Source organism: Notolabrus celidotus, chromosome 19 (genome assembly GCF_009762535.1).
Source record: "Notolabrus celidotus isolate fNotCel1 chromosome 19, fNotCel1.pri, whole genome shotgun sequence".
Lineage (NCBI taxonomy): Eukaryota > Metazoa > Chordata > Actinopteri > Labriformes > Labridae > Notolabrus > Notolabrus celidotus.
Window position 1 is genome coordinate 12057432 of NC_048290.1, and position 24054 is coordinate 12081485.

General features: G+C 37.8%; 3 protein-coding genes and 2 long non-coding RNA genes across 14 annotated transcripts in view; 2 read left to right on the forward strand and 3 right to left on the reverse strand.

Annotated features, from left to right (window-relative positions):
• The window catches only part of LOC117831337 (probable E3 ubiquitin-protein ligase HERC1), a 58306-nt gene extending 51873 nt beyond the window's left edge, over positions 1-6433 (reverse strand). For all 6 annotated transcript variants that reach the window (XM_034709992.1, XM_034709989.1, XM_034709991.1 and 3 more), the window contains exon 1: positions 6348-6433. The gene's annotated coding sequence lies outside the window, so the exon portion shown is untranslated. The remainder of the gene's footprint in view (positions 1-6347) is intronic.
• Positions 6434-9202: 2769 nt separating this feature from the next.
• On the forward strand, positions 9203-11142 carry esm1 (endothelial cell-specific molecule 1). Of its 2 annotated transcripts, XM_034709993.1 has the most exons (4): positions 9203-9438; positions 9648-9902; positions 10317-10460; positions 10597-11142. In XM_034709993.1, exons 1-4 carry the CDS (start codon positions 9339-9341, stop codon positions 10689-10691), a joined length of 594 nt encoding a protein of 197 aa, XP_034565884.1. In that variant the 5' UTR covers positions 9203-9338; the 3' UTR covers positions 10692-11142. The 2 variants fall into 2 exon arrangements, with proteins under 2 accessions (XP_034565884.1, XP_034565886.1); XM_034709995.1 differs by having other exon boundaries at positions 9347-9902.
• Positions 11143-13673: 2531 nt separating this feature from the next.
• Positions 13674-19005, reverse strand: LOC117831340. Of its 3 annotated transcripts, none has more exons than XR_004634975.1 (3): positions 18933-19005; positions 15191-15260; positions 13674-14218 (listed from the first exon to the last, which is right to left on the reverse strand). It is a non-coding gene; the product is annotated as an uncharacterized LOC117831340 (long non-coding RNA). The 3 variants fall into 3 exon arrangements; XR_004634973.1 differs by lacking the exon at positions 18933-19005 and adding an exon at positions 16829-17121; XR_004634974.1 differs by lacking the exon at positions 18933-19005 and adding an exon at positions 16075-16353.
• Positions 19006-19311: 306 nt separating this feature from the next.
• Positions 19312-23381, reverse strand: LOC117831343. Its single transcript, XR_004634976.1, has 2 exons — positions 23332-23381; positions 19312-20056 (listed from the first exon to the last, which is right to left on the reverse strand). It is a non-coding gene; the product is annotated as an uncharacterized LOC117831343 (long non-coding RNA).
• Positions 23139-24054, forward strand: part of arhgap24 (Rho GTPase activating protein 24) — a 92180-nt gene continuing 91264 nt past the window's right edge. Inside the window, exon 1 of one of the 2 annotated variants that reach the window (XM_034709997.1) lies at positions 23139-23187. The gene's annotated coding sequence lies outside the window, so the exon portion shown is untranslated. Of the gene's footprint in view, positions 23188-23360; positions 23388-24054 lie in introns of those variants that run through there. The other variant, XM_034709999.1, reaches the window with a different exon arrangement.

Consider the following 24054-nt stretch of genomic DNA (forward strand, 5'->3'; position numbering starts at 1 on the left):
AGTAAGAACGAGTAGACAGAAAACTGGACACTGTGAGTATAAGATATAATTCTGTTCAGTTGTTCTGAACGAAAATCCAAATGTTGAAGTCTGAGTCTTCACATATGACCATGCGTCTGCTGAGATTATTTTATAAGCCTGCTCCTCACGTTGATATTCAGCATGTTTAACATTTTGAACACCACAATATGATTGGTAGCTGTTAATACCATCAGTTATATACATTGTGTCATGAAGGAAAATTTGATTCAGGGGGGAAATAATGCATTTGGCATTTTTTTTCACATGGAAAACTTTTTACGTTTCTTTAAAGGTGACATATCACGCTTTTTTCATCAATATATATTGGTCTAAGAGGTCCCCAAAACATATCTTTAAAGTTTGTGCTCAAAAAAACACTTTGAAATCAGATTTTGGCATGCCTGAAGAACCCTCTTCTTCAGTCCTCCTCAGAACACTCTGTTTTCTCTCTGACCACGCCCCCTCAGGAAGTGGATGTGCCTCGGCTCTCCAGCATGTTGATCTAATGTTTACATGTTGGCTGAATATACACGGCTGCTCAGAGATCACGTTACTTCAACCCTCTGAATCTGATCCAGAATCTGATCCTGACGGAGAGGCGCCTGCAGCAGGACCTTTCTGAACGATTGGTCATAGATTTAGCGTTTCTTGTTGTTTTATTTGTCAGTATGTCGATGTGTGTCTTGGTACACAGCTACAGCTACAGCTACAGCTATGAACATGTAGCTATGTGGCTATGCTAATTAGCGCTAACACTTATCCATGACAAATAAAAATCATCCACTAGATCTTCAAATCTGCAGACGTGGGGAGTAAAACCGACCTTTGTGTTTATTAAGACAGCCTACAACTAGCACGCCTCCCTCCTAAGCTCCTTGTTAGCACACGTGTGCAGGTAATGAAAAACGGAGAAGTTGAGTTGTATTTTATACAGTCTATGGGCTGAACAAGCTCCGAGCTCTGACTCCGTGACAGACCGGATATTGTTGTTACGTCACAAAAACACGGAAGTCTGAAACGGCTCGTTTCACACACATTTACAGAAAGGTGTAGAAATCAAAACAGGGGCAGAATGGATTTTTTTCATTCTCGGGGGGTTTGTAGACATGCCAGGGACACATATTTCAGGTAAAGAACCATTAAAAAGTCGATTTTGCATGATATGTCACCTTTAATGATTAATTGATAATTGATCGTTAACATTTCCAAAAATCGATCAAGGAGAATACATGAAATTTACATCCCTAATTAAAAAAGATTTACCTTATTTGTTTTAATATTTAATACTTTCATTTGGGAATCGTTCACTTTCCATTTCTCTATAATTGTTCTGAAATTTTCCAGCAAGGTATTTTTGTGCGGTCATTTTTAGTTTAGAAGATACTGAAAAAAAGTGTGCCGTGGTTTTATTTGAGTTACAACACACCTTAAAAATGAAAAAGGATTTCTTTGTTTACAAAGAAATATAAGAGAAAAATATATATTGCAACTGTGCATATCTGAGAATTGAAATAAAATAATAGTTATTAAAATTTTGATTTCAATCCAGTTTTCTTGAAAATCATTAGAGAATCGTGAGTGAATCGTATCGTGAATCAGATATCAGGATTCTAGTTGTGGGTTGAGTGTATCGTTACATCCCTAATGCTTTTGCGTTCAAACAGTTTGGCTCTTGAAATGCATGACTAAATTTGTAGTGATAACGGAATAGTGTTTTGCTTCTTGCATTAGCAGTGCTTCGCAAGCATTGCAAATAGCTATGTTGCTGTCTATTTCTGACACTTCTATTAACTTCCATAAGGCCGACATGTTAAAGCTTGTTAATAAGGGGGTGAATCTTTTTCTAATGGGGCAGTTTCTAAGATATTGAGATTACGAGTCTTCAAATGAGAGGCACAGCTGACTTGATTGGCAGGCGGGAACACTGCAGCTGTTTGCTAAGAGGCTCAAAGCCCGCCTCTTTACGTCACAAACACTCAATGGCAGCAATATGGCTGCCAGCAACGATTGGCCTTAAAACAGCGCTTCAGAAACAGATGGGTGACATCACGGATACTACGTCCATATTTTATGCAGTCTATGATTAAAGCTTGTTAATTGCGCACCTTTGCTCAGTTGGCAGAGCAGGCAGCCCATGGACAAAGGTTATAGTCTTCATCAAACCGGTCCTGGGATTGATTCTTGGTCCTAACAAGATTTGGTGCATGTTATCCCCCTCTCTCTCCCCATATTTCCCAAAGCTGTCCTACCCAATAAAGACTAACCCCCCCCCCCCCCACACACACACACACACACACACACACGTAAACACACAAATAAGAGTTTATTTATACCAGCTTTTGTTTATAAAAAGGCTGATGATTTGTGCTTGTTGAAAGGGATATGCCATCTTGTTTTTGAGCAGTTTATATGGCTTGATTTAAATAACCCATCTTGTAAACTATTTTTGTTTTGACATAGAAGCAAAGATTGAAAAAAAATCATATCATTTAATAATTATATAACAATGATCTTTTATGTGCTTATGGTTTCTTATTCAAAGCTTGCTGCAGACTTTTTGGGACATGATGTACTAATCACAATGCTGTGCATATTTGCACACTGGTTTTAAATTGGTAATGGAAATGTCAATGGATAATTTGTGTCTTTAGCAATGTTTCAGCCATCTGCTGGTTAGCTAAAATTGACCAAAACCCTAGACCATGACAGTCGCAATATGGAAAACACAGTAATCATATATCAATGGGTGATTTTAAGGTAAAATCAATTCCATGACATTGTCAACGCATTAATAACACCCCATAAATCGCAAACCATGTGAAAGAGTGGATTTGATCACCACTAGGCCCCATATAGAAATGCAATGAAAGTAATATGGTGCATTAAAAATGGAATGGTGCAACTGAAACTATCTCTGTCATTACACAAGCACAATTCCATAATGTGCTATAACGACCCCAAGGTAACAGAGTTTGAAATAGCAAATCATCAGGTCTGAGTTTAACTGGCCGGTTAGATCAGCTGTTCAGTGGCAGGACACCAATCTATACACTCCTGGGTCGTGACTTAGAATGTTTTTTAAGATTAAAAACATGCATAAGAACAGCACGAAATGTCAGAGGTGTGAGAGAATGCTAGTTACAAGCGGTAGCATGCCACTCAGATCATACTCCACAGTCACAGAGCCTCATCCGTCTTGCCTTGCCTGAGGCCTGAGAGGCTATATGGTTTCCACTTTGGCCCAAAATAACACCTAGCATTGATATAGTAATAGGCTCTTCAGTCAGACAACCACCAGCAAGCAACCACCAGAAATGCTCCTCTGAAATTGAGGGAAATGAACATCCAGGACACCTCATGGGTTCCGCTCTCTGTTTTTCTTCTCACTCAGCTAGATTCAGACTTTCTCCAGCTCTTACCTCACGAGGGCAGTCCATTTAGAGTGTTTATAAATATACTCAGACATAAAACATATTGTATTACTCGTTATTAATTACAGATGACAAGTCAAGACCAGGATCTTGCCAGTAAGCTATTAAGTAAAAATAAAAACATAAAGGGCTCATGTGTCGGTCTTGCGACTAAATTAAACCAGTGAAATCAGGATCGGTGGCTGACTTTGAATACATGCGGCTCCCTGTGTGATAACAAGAAAAGTAAATGTCAGCCAGATCAGAGAGTGCTGACTGAAACTGGGTCACATTTTGAAGCAGACATGTAGACTTAGAATTTCACATATTTTAAGTCTGGATTTGTTGGAACAAAAATAGGGAAATTGAAAATATGTAATTTAAACTTTGGGAGGAAGTATTGTTTATTTTACCTAAGTACATCAGTTGATAATTTATGAACAAATGAGTATTAAATACATAATGGTTGATTTAAATCAATTACTATTATCTTTGTTTTCTTTTTTCCCTTCTTACTATTTATCTGTTCATACTTTTTTGTTATTTTTCTTGATTATCAATCTTTTTACAGGAGAGTAAGGGGCTAGCAGGGATGTTTTCTCTTTTTTTATTTGTTTATTTGTTTGTTTGTGTATGTTTCCTATGAGCTATAACAAAAGTTAAAAAAAAAATTGTAACAAAAATGTCTGACCCCAAAATTTGATGTGGCTATAACTCCTTGTTTTTTCCACTAAGTCTCAAACATTTTTAATTCAAAGTGTTAAAACAAAAGCTGATTGATACTTCTATTTGATAATATGATAACAATTTCTATGTGTGCTGCAGGCAGGGGCGCCGCCAGGGATTTTGGGCCCCATGAAAAAATATCACATTTGGCCCCATCACCAAAGGCCACAAGAACCCTGTGCAACTGCTGTCAGTCAGCATCCAAATATCTGATTTGAAGGTATTATTTGAGTAATCTCTGTGACATTAAAACAGACTAAATCACTCAATGTTTCAACCTGCTCAGCATCCAAAACAGACTATAGGCTGTAGCTTATGTAGCTTAGCTATAGCTTTGTTTTTATAGGCTTTTGTAATAGCAAAGATATAGAGAAAAAAGAGAGATTCCTACAGACCCCCTTCAATAATGCTAACATTAATATTAATTTGCCCAAATAAAGTAGAGATCTCTGATATACGTTTATTGAAGACAATGGGGCCGTTTTTAATTACCTTATTCTGAATAAAATATAAATAATGATTTGTATTTCTTTTCATTATTATTTTTAAGCCCCCTGTCAGTCATGGGCCCTTAGAATCATCATGAGGGATGAATGCCCTCAATCTACACCCCTGTAAGGAGCTCTATTTTGGAGGACCCTTACCCTCCTAAATCACACTGCCTTAAGTCAGCCAAGGTAGTCCTGTCACCTGGATGACCTTTGACCCTTCTGTCTCTCGTGACGACAGGAGACCCTTCAGGCTGACCTCGGACCGGTTTGGAGGTGTTACATTTCGCTTGAAAAGTAAAGCAGACTGAGTTGGAGGAGGTTTTGACTGCTGTACAATAAATCACAACACAATGGATGCATAGATGAGAACTGATCAAACACTAGGATTAAAGGACTTATGTCTCAGCAGGATGCAGAAAAACTCATCCATGCATTTATCTTTAGCAGACTAGACTACTGTACCGGGGTCTTTACAGGACTCCCTAAAAAATCCATCAGACGGCTGCAGCTCATACAGAATGCTGCTGCTCGAGTCCTGACAAGGACCAAAAAAGTAGACCACATCACTCCAGTTCTTAGATCTCTACAATGGCTTCCTGTCTGTCAGAAAATAGACTTTAAAATCCTGCTGATGGTTTATAAAGCACTGAATGGTTTAGGCCCAAAATACATTGCTGATCTGCTACTACTTTATGAACCACCTCGACCTCTGAGGTCATCAGGTACTGGTCTGCTTTCAGTCCCTAGAGTCAGAACGAAACATGGTGAAGCAGCGTTTAGTCATTATGCACTACATGTCTGGAACACACTCCCTGAAAGCTGTAGGTCTGCTCCAACTCTCACCTCTTTTAAATCAAAGATTAAGACTTTTTTATTTGCCGCTGCCTTCCTGTCTTAGCTCATTTTAACCCACTTTAAATTAAAATTTTAATGTAATTTTTAATATATTTCTAATTTTCCTTTTCTTTTCTGTTTTATTATATTTGTCATTGTAATTGTGTCCTTTATGCCTGTCTGAATGTTTCCAATGCTTTTAATGTTTTAATGTAAAGCACAGTGAGTTGCCCTTGTGTATGAAATGCTCTATACAAACAAAGCTGCCTTGCCTTGCTTTGCCTAGACCTCAACGGCTATTGATTCACCTTAATCAGAGAATAGATTGCAAATGTATTATCTCGACAAGCTTGGGGGGAAAGAATGTGAGCCAAAATACCTTGTGTTTTAAGTTTTAAGGTTAAATGCAGGAGAAATGAGATGATAGCATCATCAAATTATTTCACAGTTAACGGTTCAGTCCAGCGTAGCCCTCTGCCTTCCCACTTGGCAGCATCTGTCAACGTTTTGTAGCGCCTACATGTTTATCACAGTGTGGCGGCGGTTAGCTCACCGTTAGGGTGAAGCTATTAATATATTATCAACCGACATAAACAACCGAATATGTGAATTTGAAACGTAGCCTCCCTCCACCGTGTCATTCACAAACACCGGTCATATTATTCTGCATCTGCGTTGACAGCTGAGCTAACGCTGGCTGCAGTGCAGTTGCTAGTCTGCTCCATGGCTGTCAAAAACCCGACCAAGCCCCTCCACTGGTTGGCTGACAGCACCAAGAGAAACACTACCGTGACTCGTTCACGTCCTAACAACATTTCGAGGTAGGTATTGTGGTAATAAAAAACACTGCAGGCATGTGAGTTACCTTGCCAGTAAACCTCCGCTGGTTTATGGTTTGCGTTACCTGTCCCGTCCCAGTGAGGTCTCCCTTGGACGTGAATATCATATCAACCTTCTCTGCTTTCCTCTTCTACTTCGCCTGTTTGGTTCATAAACACTGTTGACAGCCAGTAGCGCCGCCTTGTGTCTGGGAGTATGAACTGCAGCCATTAACAAGACTGCAAACATCAAAACCATAAGATAAGATAAGATAAGATAGATAAGATAAGATAAGATAAGATAAGATAAGATAAGATAAGATAAGATAAGATATACTTTATAGATTATTATTGTTATATTCATTGCCTTATTCAGCTACTTACCTGTTTACTCATTAGAAGTACATATATACAATTATTTTATTTAAAATTATCATCTTTCACATTTATTTGTGTGTGTGTTTGCACGTATGCACGTATGCACGTATGTATGTATGTATGTATGTATGTATGTATGTATGTATGTATGTATGTATGTATGTATGTATATACAGTATATATATATAGTTATTATTTCATTTTATGTATGTATATATTCTAATTTTTTATATTTTTATTTTTGTATGTGTATATATATGCTTTCATATGACTATGTTTAAAATATGAAAATATGTTTGAAATACTAGACCTGTATTGTAAAGCTTGCGTTTTGCCAAGAAAAAACAAATCTTGGAAAAAAAGATATACTTTATTGGTTCCCCATTGGGGGAAATTCTTTTGTTACAGCAGCTTACAACACGGGACAGGGGAATACAGCAATGTACTAACATAGTTAAAAAATATAATAACAATAACAATAGCAATGACAAAGGTAAAATAGAATATAATAAAATAAAATGGAATAAAATAAAATAGAATAAAACAAACTAAAGTGAAATAAAATCAAATATGGCAACTATTACAGATGTATACACACTATGTACACTTCTATCTGATAGATAGATAGATAAATAGATAAGTAATCAAACTAAGGTGTCTGTTGGATTTTTGTACAATAAAATCATTTAAATAATTTGATTGACACAATCTTATGTAACAAAACAACATTTAATTCAGTGCGGTTTCTCTTTTTATGTCACACAGATGCGTTTGAAATAGCTTTTAAAAGTGGAAATCCACTTATTTCACTCTTTAAAAATGCATGATGTCCCCTTTGATTCTGAACAGTGCTCTGTAAAGCATGATGAAAAAAATCCTTGTTGATGTTGCATTATGGGAAATGTAGGATCTTTGGACTGTGACTGTGAGGATTAAAAGTCATGATAGCTTAGCCTCAGGTGATTCAATTTTTCACCATTTTCATATCAATTATGCAAGTCAAAGTTGTTGGAATCCCCTCTGGTTGTGTAATACAACAAGGAATTGTCTCTTATATGATTATAAAATGTCCCTGTCATTTAATTAGCTTAACAAGAACTAATTTTCTTATTTAAAAGTTGATACATTTAGAAAAAGAAGACAAAAAAACAACAAAGAAAGATTATTTCCCTATCCTTTGATACTCCATAGATTCAAATAGTAGTTTGCACTGCTGTTACATGTTGCTTTTGATGGCAAGCTCTATTTTTAGCCTGTTCTGGTGGATTTAAGGACTGCACTCTGCTGCTCCTACTCTTAAAAGAAAACAAAAAAAGAAAAGAAAAGTGCTGCAGAGGTGCCCTATTGCCGTATCAAACTCCCCAGATGAGATAAAAAAGGAAACATTGTGTAAAGGTACCTTTTAGGGTTTTTTCCCAGAGAAGAAAAGTAATGAATTAGTGCCTTTCTAGAGGAGAAATCTTCACTAAGTGCATTTTTGAATGTACTTCCAGTTAAGAAAATGATGGGATGCCTTTAGATGGCCTTTCAGTAAAGGAAACATAGTTACAAGTTTTTTTACAATGCCATGTCAAGGCGGGAATTAAAGTTCATGTAATGTCTCGCCGTCAGTGTAAATGTCACAGAGGAAGAATGGTGTGACCATCTTGCCCGACCACTGAGCCAGCATTTGAGCCATAACCGAGGTGTGACATTGACAAGAAGGGAACAATGTAACAGCAGAGCGAGTACTGACTATAATCTCAGAATAATAAGAACAAAATCAGAGTACTGACTATAATCTCAGAATAATAAGAACAAAATCAGAGTACTGACTATAATCTCAGAATAATAGGAACAAAGTCAAAATCCTGACTATAATCTCAGAATAATAAGCAAAAAGTTAATCCTGACTATAATCTGAGAATAATAAACATAGAGTTAATCCTAACTATAATCTCAGAATAATAATAACAAAGTCAGAATCCTGACTTTAATCTCAGAATAATAAGAAAAAAGTCAAAATCCTGACTATAATCTCAGAATAATAAGAAAAAAGTCAAAATCCTGACTATAATCTCAGAATAATAAGCAAAAAATTAATCCTGACTATAATCTCAGAATAATAAACATAAAGTTAATCCTGACTATAATCTCAGAATAATAAGAACAGAGTCAGAATCCTGACTATAATCTCAGAATAATAAGAACAGAGTCAGAATCCTGACTATAATCTCAGAATAATAAGAACAAAGTCAGAATCCTGACTATCATCTCATAATTCTGAGATTTTAGTCCGAATCCTGACTTTTTTCTCAAAATGTTGCCTTTAATCTCAGAATACAAAAAAAATATTGCACATTTTTTTCAGTGGCCTTTTTTCCTCTTTCGTAGCAACACGTGACCGCATGAGCCTTTAAGACAATTTAATTGAGTCACAAATGTACATTTGAAATTATGGTTTTAAGTGTACATTTTATTTCCTATCCTACATCCTACATCCTGCAATCATTAAATGTTTTGACTGAAACATTCAACATGATATTTAATCCTTCAAATCTCAGCCAGTCACGACAAACCTGATGCAATGGGATGTTTGGGGGTGTCGTCACTAACTCACTGAGACAATAACAAACCAAAGATAACTTGTGACATCAGGTCACACGCATTTCAATTGCTGGATGGCGGTGCAGAGTAAATCCCACTTCCAAGCCGGATTTCTAAAAAGGGGGCTGACTGACCTAAAAGGACGACAACACCGGAATGAGGAAATTGACGGGGGTAAGTCATGTGCAAAACAAAGTTGTTCATCGCTGATAACCAGACAACCTGATGCACCACAGGTCACTCTGCACAAGTCTCCAGGAGGCGCTCCGCGATTCTGTCTCTCTCCATCGCCAACACAGCAGCCCACCGCGCGCTCTCCCTGCATCCAGCTATGTCTTTCCTCCTCCTCACAGTCTTGTCTTCACTTCTCGTGCATGATGCAGAGGCGTGGGGCAACAATGTCAAGTACGCGGTGAACTGTCCGGACAGATGCAACGCGGAACGGTGCGGCGGGACGCAGCGCTGCACACGGACCGTCCTGGATGACTGCGGCTGTTGCCAGGTGTGTGCGGCCGGCAGAGGGGAACACTGTTACCGCACCGTGTCTGGGATGCACGGGGTGAAGTGCGGACCAGGATTATTCTGCGAGTTCTACAAGGATGAAGACGACTATGGAGACGAGTATGGCATCTGCAAAGGTAGGATAACACCCAACACTTTCACGTTCCTGTATGCTGCATTTTGAATATGTGATGCCCTACTGCACCAAACCCCATTGTGTTTTTACAATATTTAAGGTTCTTTTTTTTAGATCAAAAATAGCAACATTGGACTAAATACATTTGCAGACATGCAGATGTTGCTTTAATTATGAGCCTAAACATTCACCCATGAGAGGCTTTAAGTTACATCAAAAAATCAATGTTCCTGCAACTATTGATTTGTATTATTTGTGTGAATAGCCCCCTCTATACTGATCATAAAATATTAGTATGTTTAGTGTAAATATGGATCAGTGACACTGAAATAGAGGGCTGTAACAGTCGACAATCTCTACTTTCTTTTAGGAAAATAGCCAGATCTCCCTTAAATTAGTTTATTTTTCTTTGCAGACTGCTTGTACGGGACCTGGGGTGTTGAGTGCCGCAAGACCTGCAACTGCAAAGGTGGCATATGTGACAGGGAGACAGGAGCGTGTCTCACCCTCAAGTTCTTTGCCAAAATTGCAGGCAAGCTCAAGACAGAGTCACAAGCAGGTAATTGTGAGAGTTCTTACAATTCATACTGAGTATCTGTGTGATCAGTGAATTCTCTGTGGAATGGCAGATGTCAAATGTCTTACAGGCTTGACTTAAATGAAGTCCTTAAATTAATGAAATGTTGTGTTTTCAGGTGGAGAGCTGGGCTCAGGAGAGGTCAGTGCTGCTCAGAGCACAGATCAGCACACAGACAGATCCACAGCACAGAAGCGGCTCAACCCTCGCTGACAGGCGCTGAGAGGACTCAATCTGTTCAGTGTAAATGTAGCATTAACTTATAGATGAACTGAAAGATATATTTTAGTATGTTCAACAATGATGTCAAAATGTTTTTACTGATTTGATTTGTTGGGTCCTTATCTGACACCATCATTTTCTGAAATATGCAGATTACATATGTTTTTCTGTTCGAGTTCTGTTCTGTTTTTATCGTTATGAATCTGTTTCTCGAATAAATGAATTAAAAGGAGCCTTTTCTGTTCTTATTAGTTAGTATAAACCAGATCCCATCATTTAGTGTGCCTTGGTTCTTATATTTCATTGATTTATTCTAGTAAACCATAGTTTTACATGAATACTTTTTGTTTGTGTTGTATAAAACTGGGCATGTAAAATATCATGTATATGACACCAGCCAATGTAAAGAATGGTCTTACAATTAAACCAAAGCTATCACTGAGTGTTGTCCTAGTTAATCTTTTTACTTCATGAGCAGTGTATAATTTGTGTTATATCACTTAAAGTGGATGTGATGTGAATTTTAAAAAAAAGTTCAGATTCATATTTGGGTGAAAGTTATAGGAGCAATCCAGATTATTACACTTAAATTATACTTAATGATGTTACCTAAACAGGTCTCTGTCTGAACACGTAATAGTCCTTTAATAAACGATAAAAAACATACAGCCACCTAAGAGAAAGTGCAAAGTCAGTTGACACTTTGAAATGTATTCATGAAAATGAGAGCGCAAACCAATATAAGGTGTTCCAACCAAAGTTCCACTAAGGTTCCCTCTTTTGTGTTAGGGAATATTAGCTGTATTTTAACAGTGGAAAATGCTGAAATTGAAGCTTTGTGATTTTTTTAACTTGCTACTTAAGCTCTGAGTATTTTTAGCACGTTCATATGCTTTGAGTATCTGAGGCTTTTTACTATAAAGGCCTAGCTGTGTGAATTCCATAGAGACAGATGTCTAACAGACAGATTTTGCTCTGCAGAGGTGCTTCAAATCTCTGTTAGAAAGACATGCTGAGTATAATTTATTCATTAGTGTTTGAAAAGTTAAAACCTTTACCAGGCAAGATGAAATTGGGGCAAATGTGGTTCTTTTTAAAGCTATTTTTTAAAGAAATGATTGTGAACATTTTGAAACAAATGCACAGTCTTATAAATCTCTGGGAGTGGTTTGTTTAGCTTAGCCATAATTCCATTACACTAAACCAAATGCAGGCTGATATTTGCAAATCTTGAAGACTGACCAGGCTCTCTCATGGATGAGAAGTTGAGCCTTCACTTCATAAAGTTTTTCTAGAAGAAAATGACCTTAGTGCATGATACATTTTCACCTTGCACCTTTGAAAAGTGGGTGAAATCTAATAAATTAATGCAAGAGTTCTGGGGGAGAAAGGTTGAAGACATTTTAAGAGTGTAATTGAGGTAAAAAAAAATCATACAGATATTTTGATTTAAGGGAGGTATAAAAAGCTTCTCTGGACAGTAAAAATGTCAAGAAGTCTGGGTGATAGAATATATTTTAAGTAGCAGGAATTCTGCTTTCCCATGCTGACAAGAAACCCAAATTCAGGAGCACAAGTGTTTAGAGCAGCTGAGAAGTTTTTCAGACATCCTTGACTCTTATGTCCTGGGATGCCCTTCTTTCTCCACAAATGGCAAAATATTTTTGTTCCCATGCATTAAACATTTCTCAGGGATGGAAATATATGCAACCACAGAGAGCATGAGATAAACTGAGGAGCTAAGATGGGCTACTGGCTTTAGTTTGAAGATTTAATAAATGGAAGAGCTCATCAACTTATCAATGCATGGAAACAAACTGCAATTAACAGATATGATTAAATTCCTGGTAGTGCTTAAAGCTCCTGTGGGGATTTTCTTTTATCTGGCTGTGAAACAGACTGAAATTAATAATGATGTCTCTGTATGTTCTAAAACAGAAAACAAGACTATTAACAAGAAGATTGACCATATTATATAGTTATTTTTGATGTTTGAAACCGCTGGTGGGGGGTAGGTGTCAAACAAAGTGGTTAACCACATCCTGTTATACAGCCTTTTGTCATGTTTCATACCAAAAATTCTTGATGAGTGATATAATTGTCTAGAAATTCTAATTTCACATGGCCCAAATCATTATTGACACTAAACAAAAGGAACTCACTGGAGCTTTAAGGTCTTTCTTGAGAAATTAGTGTATGGACAACATTCATTGAAAGTATTTAAACTCTTACCTTACCTCCTCAGAGTATTTCAGCAAATCCTTTGCTTATGTATCACTGACTGTCATAAACATACAGAAAACATCAGTTGTATGTTATTCTAGTGTAAGTGTGTTAACTAGCAAATAATACTGTCCAGAAAATACTGTGACACATTTTCATAAAATGAAATGGTCCATCCTAAATGCAGTAAAATGGTTGCTTTAAGAATTCATATTTGTGTAATTTTGAATTTTAAACACCAAATGCAAGTTATTTGGGATTCATTTATATTTGACCCCTTATTTGATGGAGAAATATTTTTTCTCTTTTCTTTTGCATCCAGTTGTACTACCTCACAATGCAGTATTAAGGCTCAAAACATCTTATGTAGATCAAAATCATTCAAACATTTTGGCTCTGCATAAATAATCCTGTCCCGTCTAAAAATAACTCTTATGAGCCTCACCTCTGACTCTTACTGGTACAAAAAAAAAATGTTTTCCAGTATTCAGCTTGTTTATTTCCCGTGCTTCCTGACACCTGTGAAAATGTCCCTTCTTCCTGTTGTTGTTGTGTCTACCCGGGACAGGAATTTAAAAGCAGGTTGTTGTTTTTTGTCAAGAGACACTCCAAAAGCTTGGAATTTATAAGTGACACAACAAACTTCCCTTGTTGGGTTGTGAGAAGAGGAAACTTCCTTTCTGCTTTATTTTATTTTCTTTAAAGGCCCAAAACAATCTATCTTGAAAAAAATGACGCACACAGTCAAGGTGAATCACAGACTAAACTTTAATGAGCTGAGAAATAAGACATATATCAAGGACAAAGATTTTTCCTATAGTTTTTCGTCCTAGTTAAAACAAAATATATAGAAATAAAAACTTTACCCAACCAAAGCGTTGTTTGTTTTACATTAAAAATGAGCAGCAACAAACTTTGAACCAATACATTCTTCTTCTTCTTTGATTTTTTTGTGTTTAACTGAAATGAAAAGAAACTGAATCCCAAGGTTTTGTCTAAATTATTCTTTGGTTAAATCAATGTCATGGTCTTCAAAGTTTTGTTGAGCTACTTAACTTTTGGAAGACACAGAGTCCACTAAAAGTGCCCCGAAACAGACATTTATCACTGCAGGGATGTATTCCCTCAAACCAAGGACAAGGTGACACGCACACAAATACAGACACACACGCACACACAGGTATGGGAGCAGCCTGCTTTTAAGGGCCGGACTGTTCATAAGTGCTCAGACTCAAATGTTCCTCTTGTTCCCCTGAGAACCGTCGAGCCGAGGCCTCGCAACCAAACAAAGGACCCTGGAAAATAACAGGAAAGAGTTGGTGAGAAATACCCTTTATCTCACTCCCTGAACACGTCACTGCCGCCTCTGTAGAAACAAAGGTGCGTGAACAGAGTAGTAAATAACACTGATTTACTGCAAATAGATGTTCTGGTATTTACAGTCTGGCCCGGCCTCAACAGGTTGTTTATTAGAGCTGTGGAATGACAAAGCTTAATGGAGACAACACATAAACACTGTGAAGGAGGAAATTAAGCCATTAGATTGATTAGATTGATAGCAAATATCTAAACTGCACTGTGACACACAGGCTGCCGTGTTAAGTAGTCAGATTGATTTATATAGCTATTTTCACTGATACTAAGTGCCTTAGATGGACTTACAGAAATCTAAACAAGAGAGGTAAGATGGCCACCTGAGCCACACAAATAAAAGTGTGTACAATTTAAAACATAGTTCCAAGATATAATTGAAAATAAAAACAAAGTGCATAGAAAAGCCAATGGAAATTTACCAAACCAAAAGCCTGGTTCTTTGGCCTGCAGTGCTGCATCACCATGGTTCTTGAAGGATAGACAGCAAATGTGTTATCCATGTCATATCTTCCCAAATTTGATTGTGATTTGTCAGTTGTTGGCCCTTTAAATCCAGGCTTTCCCCTTCCTTTCTGGTTTCCCTTCCTTTTCTTATTCTATTCCCACAAACATCTTGTTGTTCACTGTCAAAACAAACATGTGCAGCCTTGACCTCTGTGACCGGACAGATTGCTAACCCTTGAAAGGATGGTCTTCTGCATGTCAGACTTGTCACCAGGAACACTAAACATTCCCTCACAGGTTAAGTATCCCACCAGACAATAACTTAAAAATGACCAGAATGAACTGGAAAGTATATAAAACCAAAATGGGGAGCGCTGTTTGGTGGCATGTTAGTGTTGTGGTCAGTACTGCGGACTCACAGCCAGGTGGCTGTCTGTTCACATCCTTACCCTGGCCCTTTAAGTCTTCGGGTTTTCTCTCCTTTGATTGTGGACCACAAATTTTGACTTCAAGAATGATCTGGAAAGTATAAGAGAAAACAAGGAAACACAGCGAGGCAGCACATTGCCTCACATCAAAAGGTTCAAATCCCAGGCCCTATCTGTGAAAAGCTAGTGTTCTAGATTTGTCCCATTGGACATCTGATTAATTGTAATTTGATTATTTTAAAAAAAGTTCTCTGCTATCAAGTTATTTGAATGCTGTGAACAATTCTCAGAATACATGTTATTTGATTAATTCATGGAAGAGTACTCTTATAACTTGTTTTCTTTTCGACTTTGGGTGGAGTACTCTGATTACATGTAGTCTGATTACTCTAAAAATGAATTCTAAATATTTTTTATCTTGTTACTTTGAATAGAACCCTGATGACACGTCATCTTATTACTTCATGGCGAAGTGCTATTATTACATGTAAACTAAATACTTCAAAAAAGCACATCAATTATATGTTGGCTGATTATCATGAAAATGTGCAAGTTTAGCAAGGACTTCTAAGCTCTCTGTGAATTAAATTTCAACTTAAGTCTACTCAACTATACCTTTAAGTAAATATTTGGATGTGTAAAATGTTCTAGTGTGTGCTGAAATGAATATGACTTAAAATATTCCTGAGAAATATCACCCTTTCTCTTGTGTGTTGTTACTGTTCTTTCGTTTCCCCTATTTAAAAAAAAGGTATAAGTCACAGTAATCACGTGTAGAAGTATGGACATTTTGGAAGAATAATTTATTAACTTTAATTTGAATACTTACAGAAATGTTTCCATATTTATAGAGGAAAAGGTGCGTGAAGTTATTCAAAAAGAACTAAACAAATAAACAAACAAACCTCATGCTTATGGATTTTTTGATGACAGCTGAATTTTGCTGCGTCATCAGAGTATTTATTGATGGTATCCAGCGATTTCGCTTTACAATAGTTTGGCTAGCATAGCATGTTTATTCTAGCTCTACATGTGCAGAACACAGTCCATGAAATACTGATGTTTTTAAGCTAACTAGTTGATCAATAATTAGTGCTATACTATATTCATTAACATGTGTTTTACTTTTGTAATTGAACAGGAAAAAACAGTGAAAATCAGTGAAAAAACAATTTTCTGTAAATTAGACTAACCCCCCCCCCCCCGCAATGACGATGCTAATCTCTGACATTGTGAGGGAAATTGTGGTGCTTAACACGAAAGATAAATTGGAATATAATGAAGAGGACTGTCCATATAACCTACATTCAAATCGTAAATCAAGTGTCCTGATATGACAGTAATCTACTTTCTTTACTTTCTTTACTTTGTGCCTCGAGCTAACAAGTGAAACATTGCCAGCTGTAAGCTAGCAAGAGGTGTGTCGCTATCCCCAAGTTAAGCATGACTGACGATGACTCTGCTCTTTCATAGTGAACTGTGGACAGTGCTACTACAGGTGCATGGTCCACAGTGCTACTACAGGTGCATGGTCCACAGTGCTACTACAGGTGCATGGTCCACAGTCTGATAAGTTTGAACTTTTAGTTATTGTCGTCATATGACTAAATTCATATTCACCTAAAAGTCAGTGTTTATGTTCAATGCTGGAGGATTTACCTCATACTTATAGTTGTTTTACTGAAAACATGGGAGGTAACTGTAAAGCTTCTATTGCATTAAAGTGGAAAGTTAAATTGACTTAAAGGTAAGTGCGTATCAGAATCTTTCAAGGTTACGACACCTTTATTTAGAAATTGCAAACATGGTGAAATAAAAATTGTCCCCCTTTGGAATCAAGATATTGGGGATATAGGGAGTGTGTGAACATATCATGTTCGGTGCCCTTCTTGCTGTGACAGTTGGACCTCTGGTGGTTTCTTGATGATAGTGTATCACAACCTAGTTACTTTGAATTTTTGTGTTCATTTTATATTTCATGCTCAAACGAGTATCACAATATTAAACAGAAATTGTCTTAACTCATTCTGATTGTTTTTTTTGTATTAACCATGGCAAGAATTATCTCTATCCTTTAGGCCCAAGATAATTATAGAATTCTGCAATGTTTCCTTGAACCATGATATAAAATAACAGAAAAATCATGGTCATGCATGTGTTTGCAAAACTCTGAATGATGAGGGGAAATGGCTACACCAAGCTTATTTAGACTCAGATTTTTGATGTTTTAAAAGTCACCAACAGAGAGCAGTGTTGCATCAAAAAAGGAATGAGATGTGCTCTCAAGAGTGGGGGGAACCTTATATTAAGAAACAATCAAGTGTATCTGTCTTTTAACTGAAATTAGGCCTTTAAGGGTAAGCTATGGACAATAGTGGAGTGAAACAGATGAGAACTTGAGTTATAGAATAATTGTCACTCCAAATGGAAGAAGCTGAACAGACATGGGAAGAAGGCCAGCTCTGTCCTGGGCTGCCCACTGGACCCTGTGGAGGTGGTGGCTGACAGGAGGATGATAGCAAAGCTATCTTCTCTGATAGACAACATGTCACACCCCCTCCAGGAGACCATAACAACACTAAGTAGCTCGTTCAGTGGCAGACTTCTTCACCCGCGGTGTCTCACGGAGAGATACCGCAGGTCTTTTATTCCTGCAGCTGCAGACTCTATAACCAATAATATATATATATATGTGTGTGTGTGTGTGTGTGTGTGTGTGATTTTAAGATGTGCTTATTTTTTACCTCTTTAATTTTAATTGCTAATAACTTTATTAATTGTTACTTTAAAGGCTCTTGTTTGCTTTATATATATATTTTGCGCTGTCTACTTGCTACTGTGACACTTGAATTTCCCCATTGTGGGACGAGTCAAGGACTTTCTTATCTTCTTATCTTATCCTATCTTAAATCACAGGTGCTTTTAGTTATTTTGTGGAGCATTATATTTGAAAAATCTTAGAGGATATGGGTGTTCTCATTTTAAAGCAAAGAGGAGTGTTAGGTACGGAAGCCCTAAAAGGACATGATTAAATACATTTTATTTTCTCAGTTTTTCTCAAGATAACAAGTTACTCTTGTTGTTATCTCGAGAAAACAAAGTTTGTTATCTTGAGTTTTCGACTTATTTTTCTCGTGATAATGGGATCATTTATCTATTTTTTCTCAACAAAGCTCGTTTTTTGTGTTTTTGATCTTCAACCTGTAAGATAAATGTCTTGTAACGAAATGTCTTTTTATTCTTTACTGAGGCAAAGTTTTCTAAATAATGTTTATGAAAAAAATAAAATAATTAAAGAAACTAATAACAATGTGATAGGTTGGTGACCTGTCCAGGGTGTGCCTTCCACCTGAAGGCAGCTTGGATTGGCTCAAGCCTGTGACCCCAAACAGGATAGGCAGTCAAGGTAATGGATGGATGGATGGATGAAACTGATAACAAGCCTTTTCTATTATCTGAAGTTACTTGGTTACCATATGTATAAATGTGCTACTTTTATATTGAATATGGAAACCCATAAAAAATGATTGTGTTTTCTCAGTTTTCTCATCTTATTTTTCTCGTTCTCTCAAGAAAACAAAGGTTGTTGAGATAATGAGAAAAATGAGTAGTGATCTTGGGAAAACAAGTGAAATGAACTCGTTATCTCGAGAAAATCGAGAAAATAAAATGTATTTAATCATGTCTTTCTCTGGCTTCCATAATTAGGGAACGTTTGCATAGCCAGATAAACACTCAAAAGAAAGTTGCTGTGGTCACTCACCTTTGCTTTTGCCAGTGAGTGTCCACAATTCAAAACAACCTTCAGCATCTTTAAAGGAGGAGGTAACTGTCCTGGGATATGTTTCAGTCTAACTGAGACAAGTAGTGGTATGTATAAAGGAAACTGACATAATAACAACAGCATAGTGTACAGGGCTACATAGACTGTTGCATGTCTGTTGAAAATCTTACTCATCGATGAAGGTGTCCCCCTCTATTTTCATTTTTCTAAAACTGTATAGCTGCCTATAAGTCACTTTTAATATGTTCAAGCTTGTATGTGCATTTTTCGTTTTTGGTTTTAGGCATTAAATGCTCTTAGAAATTCAAGAACAGAGAGCTGACAGGATGAATAAAGAGAGTTGGGCCAACAGGACACCCCAAATTTGTAGTTTTTATTCAGTATCTCAGTATTCAATAGTTGTGATACCCTTCAGACTAAAAAGCCTTTGGTCATTGTAACTGCAATACCTATTTTGGCCACATTGGGGCATCAGAAATTAGCTATTCCGACAACACTGATTCCCTCCACTGTGAACAGTTTTGTCTTGTTATTATACAGTCTCCATTTAAAACTCATGCACTCACTAACTGACCAACAGATGGCTTATATGGCTTATTCTGCAATAGCTGCCTTCATTTACAGCATGGTTATGAAAAACAATAAAACATTTTAATTACAATAGAATTATAATATTATTATAGGCAGTCGAAATTTTTACCAGAGGCAGTAACAGAATGCCAGTAAAGAGATAAAGTGAATTCCACTTATTAACTGAGCAGAATTGGAAGACAAGTATATTAAAGATGCGTTCCAGTGACATCCTGGTGTACTGGGAAAGGCTTCTCCTCTTTCCCCAAGGATTTCTATTATCCTTCCTGAAGTCAACTGTCCAAAACCTCTGACTGCAAGGCCATGAGAATAGCATGTCCATTGAGAACAATTCAATTCCCCAGGGCCTTTTCTGTGAAGATTCATCCACTCTAATCTTCTGAGTTATCTTCTATCAGATAAGCCCACCCCCCCAGAGTTCCTCATGGGAGTAGATGCAGCTCCAGCTTGTTTACAGATGGCCACTTCTTACGTCACAAGGTCACAGTGTTTCATGTTCAGCATTCCACGTCCTGCAAATATAATAAAACATGCTGAAGGATGACTGAGGACAGATGGCTCAGAGCTAACACTGGTTTAGTCTCAACATTTCATTTATCTTAATGAGGCCTTTTATAACACACCAAAAACTCTCCTTCTGTGTGGATGTGAGATTTTACTGGTTTGATCAAATTGTCTGTATTCGTACTGCTGATCTTTGGCTAAAAATATAAATATATTGCACAGCTGCAGAAGAAAACAAAAGCAATGACAAAATATAGTCTGTCAGTTGGATGCCATTCAGTTTGCAAAGAAATTTTAAATAGGGTACCTTAAAGTAAAAAATAGGGCACACAACAATAAGGTAAAGTGAAAGGATTAAGTCGACCGCTGACAATGAAAGACAAATTTAGTGGCAGGACTCTTCAAAAGGTCCCAAGGAAATCTATAGGGCTCAAGATGGTTAAACACCTTAGAAATCAAAATAAGAAAAACATTCTCTCGACCAAATTCAGAATTTTTAACATTTTCGCTGCTAAAACAGGCCTCCTGAAATGCTACTTCTATAATATGTAATTTGTAATATGTAATTTTACAATATCAGTCACAGATTGACATAGACTGTCCAATAAATGGAATTAGTCTCCTGAAGCCCAAAGATGGTGGTCAGCATATTGGAAATGCTGACTGAGCCTAACTTCAGGTCAGCCTAGACACAGGCAATGCATAGATAGAAGTGGAGCTGATGTGGACTTTTGGACACCTGGCAAAAAGCTACATTGCAACCACCTCTTAACCACACCCCAAGTGATGCATAATTATTAGCTTTAGTAAGGACAAAACTTTTCTTGCTATTAGAAAAGAAAAAAAATCACTTAAGCCTGTCTATTACTTTTACATTGAATCAAAAAAACTTAAGCGCCTGACATGCATCCCCTCGAAATTGTACATAGGCGACGTAATGCAGACCGCAAGCCTTGTGATTGGTCCGCTCTGAAGCATAGTAATTTCCTGCATTCACAACATTTCTGGTATCACCACCTATTGATTCAGAGGCCATACATTCCATCCCCTCCTCCTTCATTCGCCATGTTTTCCTTTCACAGCAAGCAGAGAATGTAATGGAATTGGGAGCTGGCGATACGACGGACATAGAAACCACACTGCCAACTAGCGTTTGTGTGTAGTATTAGAGAGTGCAGTAATTACTCCATCAGGTATGTAGTGCTCAAGACAACATATGCCACTACAACGTGGCTTTGGTGTAGAGTCATCATTTACGTCTCGCGTTGAAAGAACTGAGCCGAAGCACAATTGGAAAGACTGCAGTTCCCTGACTGTCCACTTGAGGCTGGCTCTTAAAGCCAAGAAAACAGAATCAGAAATACTTTATTTTTATCCCGGGGAGGGAAATTTGGTAAACCCCATTATAGCCCATATTAAACTGCCCATTTTAAGGATTAAACATGTTTATAGCTTGGTTTAAAAATGGTTTTGGTACCTGTATCTCATTTTTTATTTGCAAAACTGTAGGGGGGTTTCTTGTGACCAATACGTTTCCGTTATATTGGGGCAAAGAGTAATGCGTTGGACTAAGTGGCCATTAAGCTCATACTAAAACAAGAAATATGCTGCCAATTGCTTGCAGCTTCAGATATCTAATTGATGCAACCTGTTCTGTGAGATCCTGCTTACTTATCTCAGGTAGTCCTGCACACACTCGAGTTATCTGGCCTGACTCTGATTAGAGCTTGCACATTTATTAGTCAGAGCTTGAAGCTTCGGGCAGATTCATGTACTGCTGCTGCCTCTTTGATCAATCATTTGACTGATGTTAATCGAAGGTTCAAATGTGACAGCGACCTCCCTCCTGCCTCACTGCTCAGGGTCTGCCTGTAGATCAAACAAATCAATAGGAAATGTGTTCAGCCTGACCCGACTCCTGACCCTCTCACACCTTAATAGCCCAGCCAGGACCATGTTTGTCTACACCACCACCCCCACAGTCAGCACCATGGCTGTGAGACTTCTCATTAACAAACTCAGCCAGCTTTTCTAGAGTCATACATTCACTTCCAGTCTTGTTGGCCCAAGTTTTAATGTACTGTAATACATGTGAGTCTGTAAATGAACTAATTCTCATCCTGATGATTGGATTTTGAGGAAGTAATTATTGTTGACACGTCAGCAGCCTCCCACACTGATTGGAATTTCCCTCCCTTATTATTGCTGAGGACATTAGCAGTGGATGTGGCTGACACGTGCCAGTGATACATGAAGATTGCATGGATGTCCTGTAACTGTCTGGGGTGGTAATATAGCAAAATATACAGCAAGTAGTAGGCAGCAGGTTGGCCATTTCAATATATCAGATCAGATGTAATATCCTGATTCTAATATGGATTGTTTTTACACATCTCTTCTTAAGCTATGTAAAAAAATATACATCTGGCTTTGTATCTTTATCCTCTTATTAGAAATGTTTTCAGTAGACAGCGTAAAAAATGAAAATATCTATTTTGACTGTGACTGTGAAACTGTTTCCGAAGAGCTGTTTTGAGACCAACCGGCAGCGGCAGCCATATTGCTGCTGCAGAGCCAGTGTGACGTAAAGAGGTGGAGTTTGAGCCTCCAGCTTTTTGAAAAAATTGCGGTGAAGGTTGCGATTTTTTTTTTTTTTTTTTTCCCCAATAACATCTCAGGGGCAAGTAAATACGCTAAATTACAGTTGTTTTTAGAAAACATTCTTGATGGGACCACTGTGACTGTGTTTTGATTCTCTTGATTCACAGAAAAATGCCATGAAAGGACTGTATTGCACATTTACGATGGTCCCTGAATGCACCTCGCAGTGACAGGGGCACTTGACAGGCAGCTCACGGCACTCTAACGTGAATCTGCATCTTTGATGACTATCAGTTGATCCAAACTTACTAAATGTGTCTGAAGTTTCACCAAACTGGATTAAATCAAGTGGACGCAGAGCTTTTTACGGTACTGGCGGCAACAACGTCAAACATCAAATATTAGCACCTTAAATAGTAAACAGACGCCCCGTGGTTGTCTCTGTCACTAACGCACACCGGGGGTAAAAATCCTCAATGAAGATGAGACAGATGCATGGAGGTGAGGAGAGCTGGTTCATAAAGCACACCTGCTGCAGGTAAGTGACCAAGCAAACACTGAGCCCCTCAATCTATAAATAACAACGTTGTCATCGTCACTTGTCCCGCCTGCTGTCCCCTCTCTTCACCCGTTCTCTGTGCATGTTTTGCTGTTGAAAAGTGCCGATCAAGTGATGACTTACGTTTAGGGAAGTGAAATTGATGACAAAACCGATGACGTACAGGGGCTGAGGTTAAGGTAATTAGTCAAATTTGCGGGAAAGTTGTGGTGATTGTATAAAATTGCAAGGCCGCGAAAAAATCACGCTGATTGGTTGAATTTGCATTGATAGTTGCGATCGCGAAATCGCAACTTCCTGGAGGGACTGAGTAATCTCAATATCTTCGAAATTGCTGCGTTAAAAAAAAAATCACCCTCCTCACAGTGAGAGCACATCCAGAAATGAGCTATTCAGACTACACTGGTCTTTTGTACCAGGCTGTAAACATGTTTATTTCTGCTGTAAAGATCGTCTTTTTTCCCATTCATGTGTATGTGACTTCCAGTACTTCCGGAGCCAGCCTCAAGCTGATCCTCGATGAACTGCCGCTTTTAGCACTTCCGCATTGGACAATATTTTTAGACCGGAGGTTGCTGCTTGGGTGTACCCGTTGTTGGCTCTTTTTTTTTTCCCTGTAGTCTAGTCAGTTATTTAGATTTGAATTTTTCAGTTAAACTTGGAAATGAGTTGGGTTGGAACCATAGACTGTAAAAAATATGGACGTAGTATCCGTGACGTCACCCATCTGTTCCTGAGCTCTGTTTTGAAGCAAATCGACGGCAGCAGCCATATTGGTAGTGCGGAACTCAACTAGGCAGAGTGTGACGTAGTGTGAGCCTCTTAGCCAATGGATGTGTGTTCCCG

What these genes read in the sequence shown, in the direction of transcription:
- esm1 (XM_034709993.1), top strand. Translation starts at nt 9,339, where the DNA reads ATGGCGGTGCAGAGTAAATCCCACTTCCAAGCCGGATTTCTAAAAAGG. An exon ending in GAATGAGGAAATTGACGGGG is followed by an intron (nt 9,439 to 9,647) that starts GTAAGTCATGTG and finishes TGCATGATGCAG; the next exon opens with AGGCGTGGGGCAACAATGTC. An exon ending in CAAGACAGAGTCACAAGCAG is followed by an intron (nt 10,461 to 10,596) that starts GTAATTGTGAGA and finishes TTGTGTTTTCAG; the next exon opens with GTGGAGAGCTGGGCTCAGGA.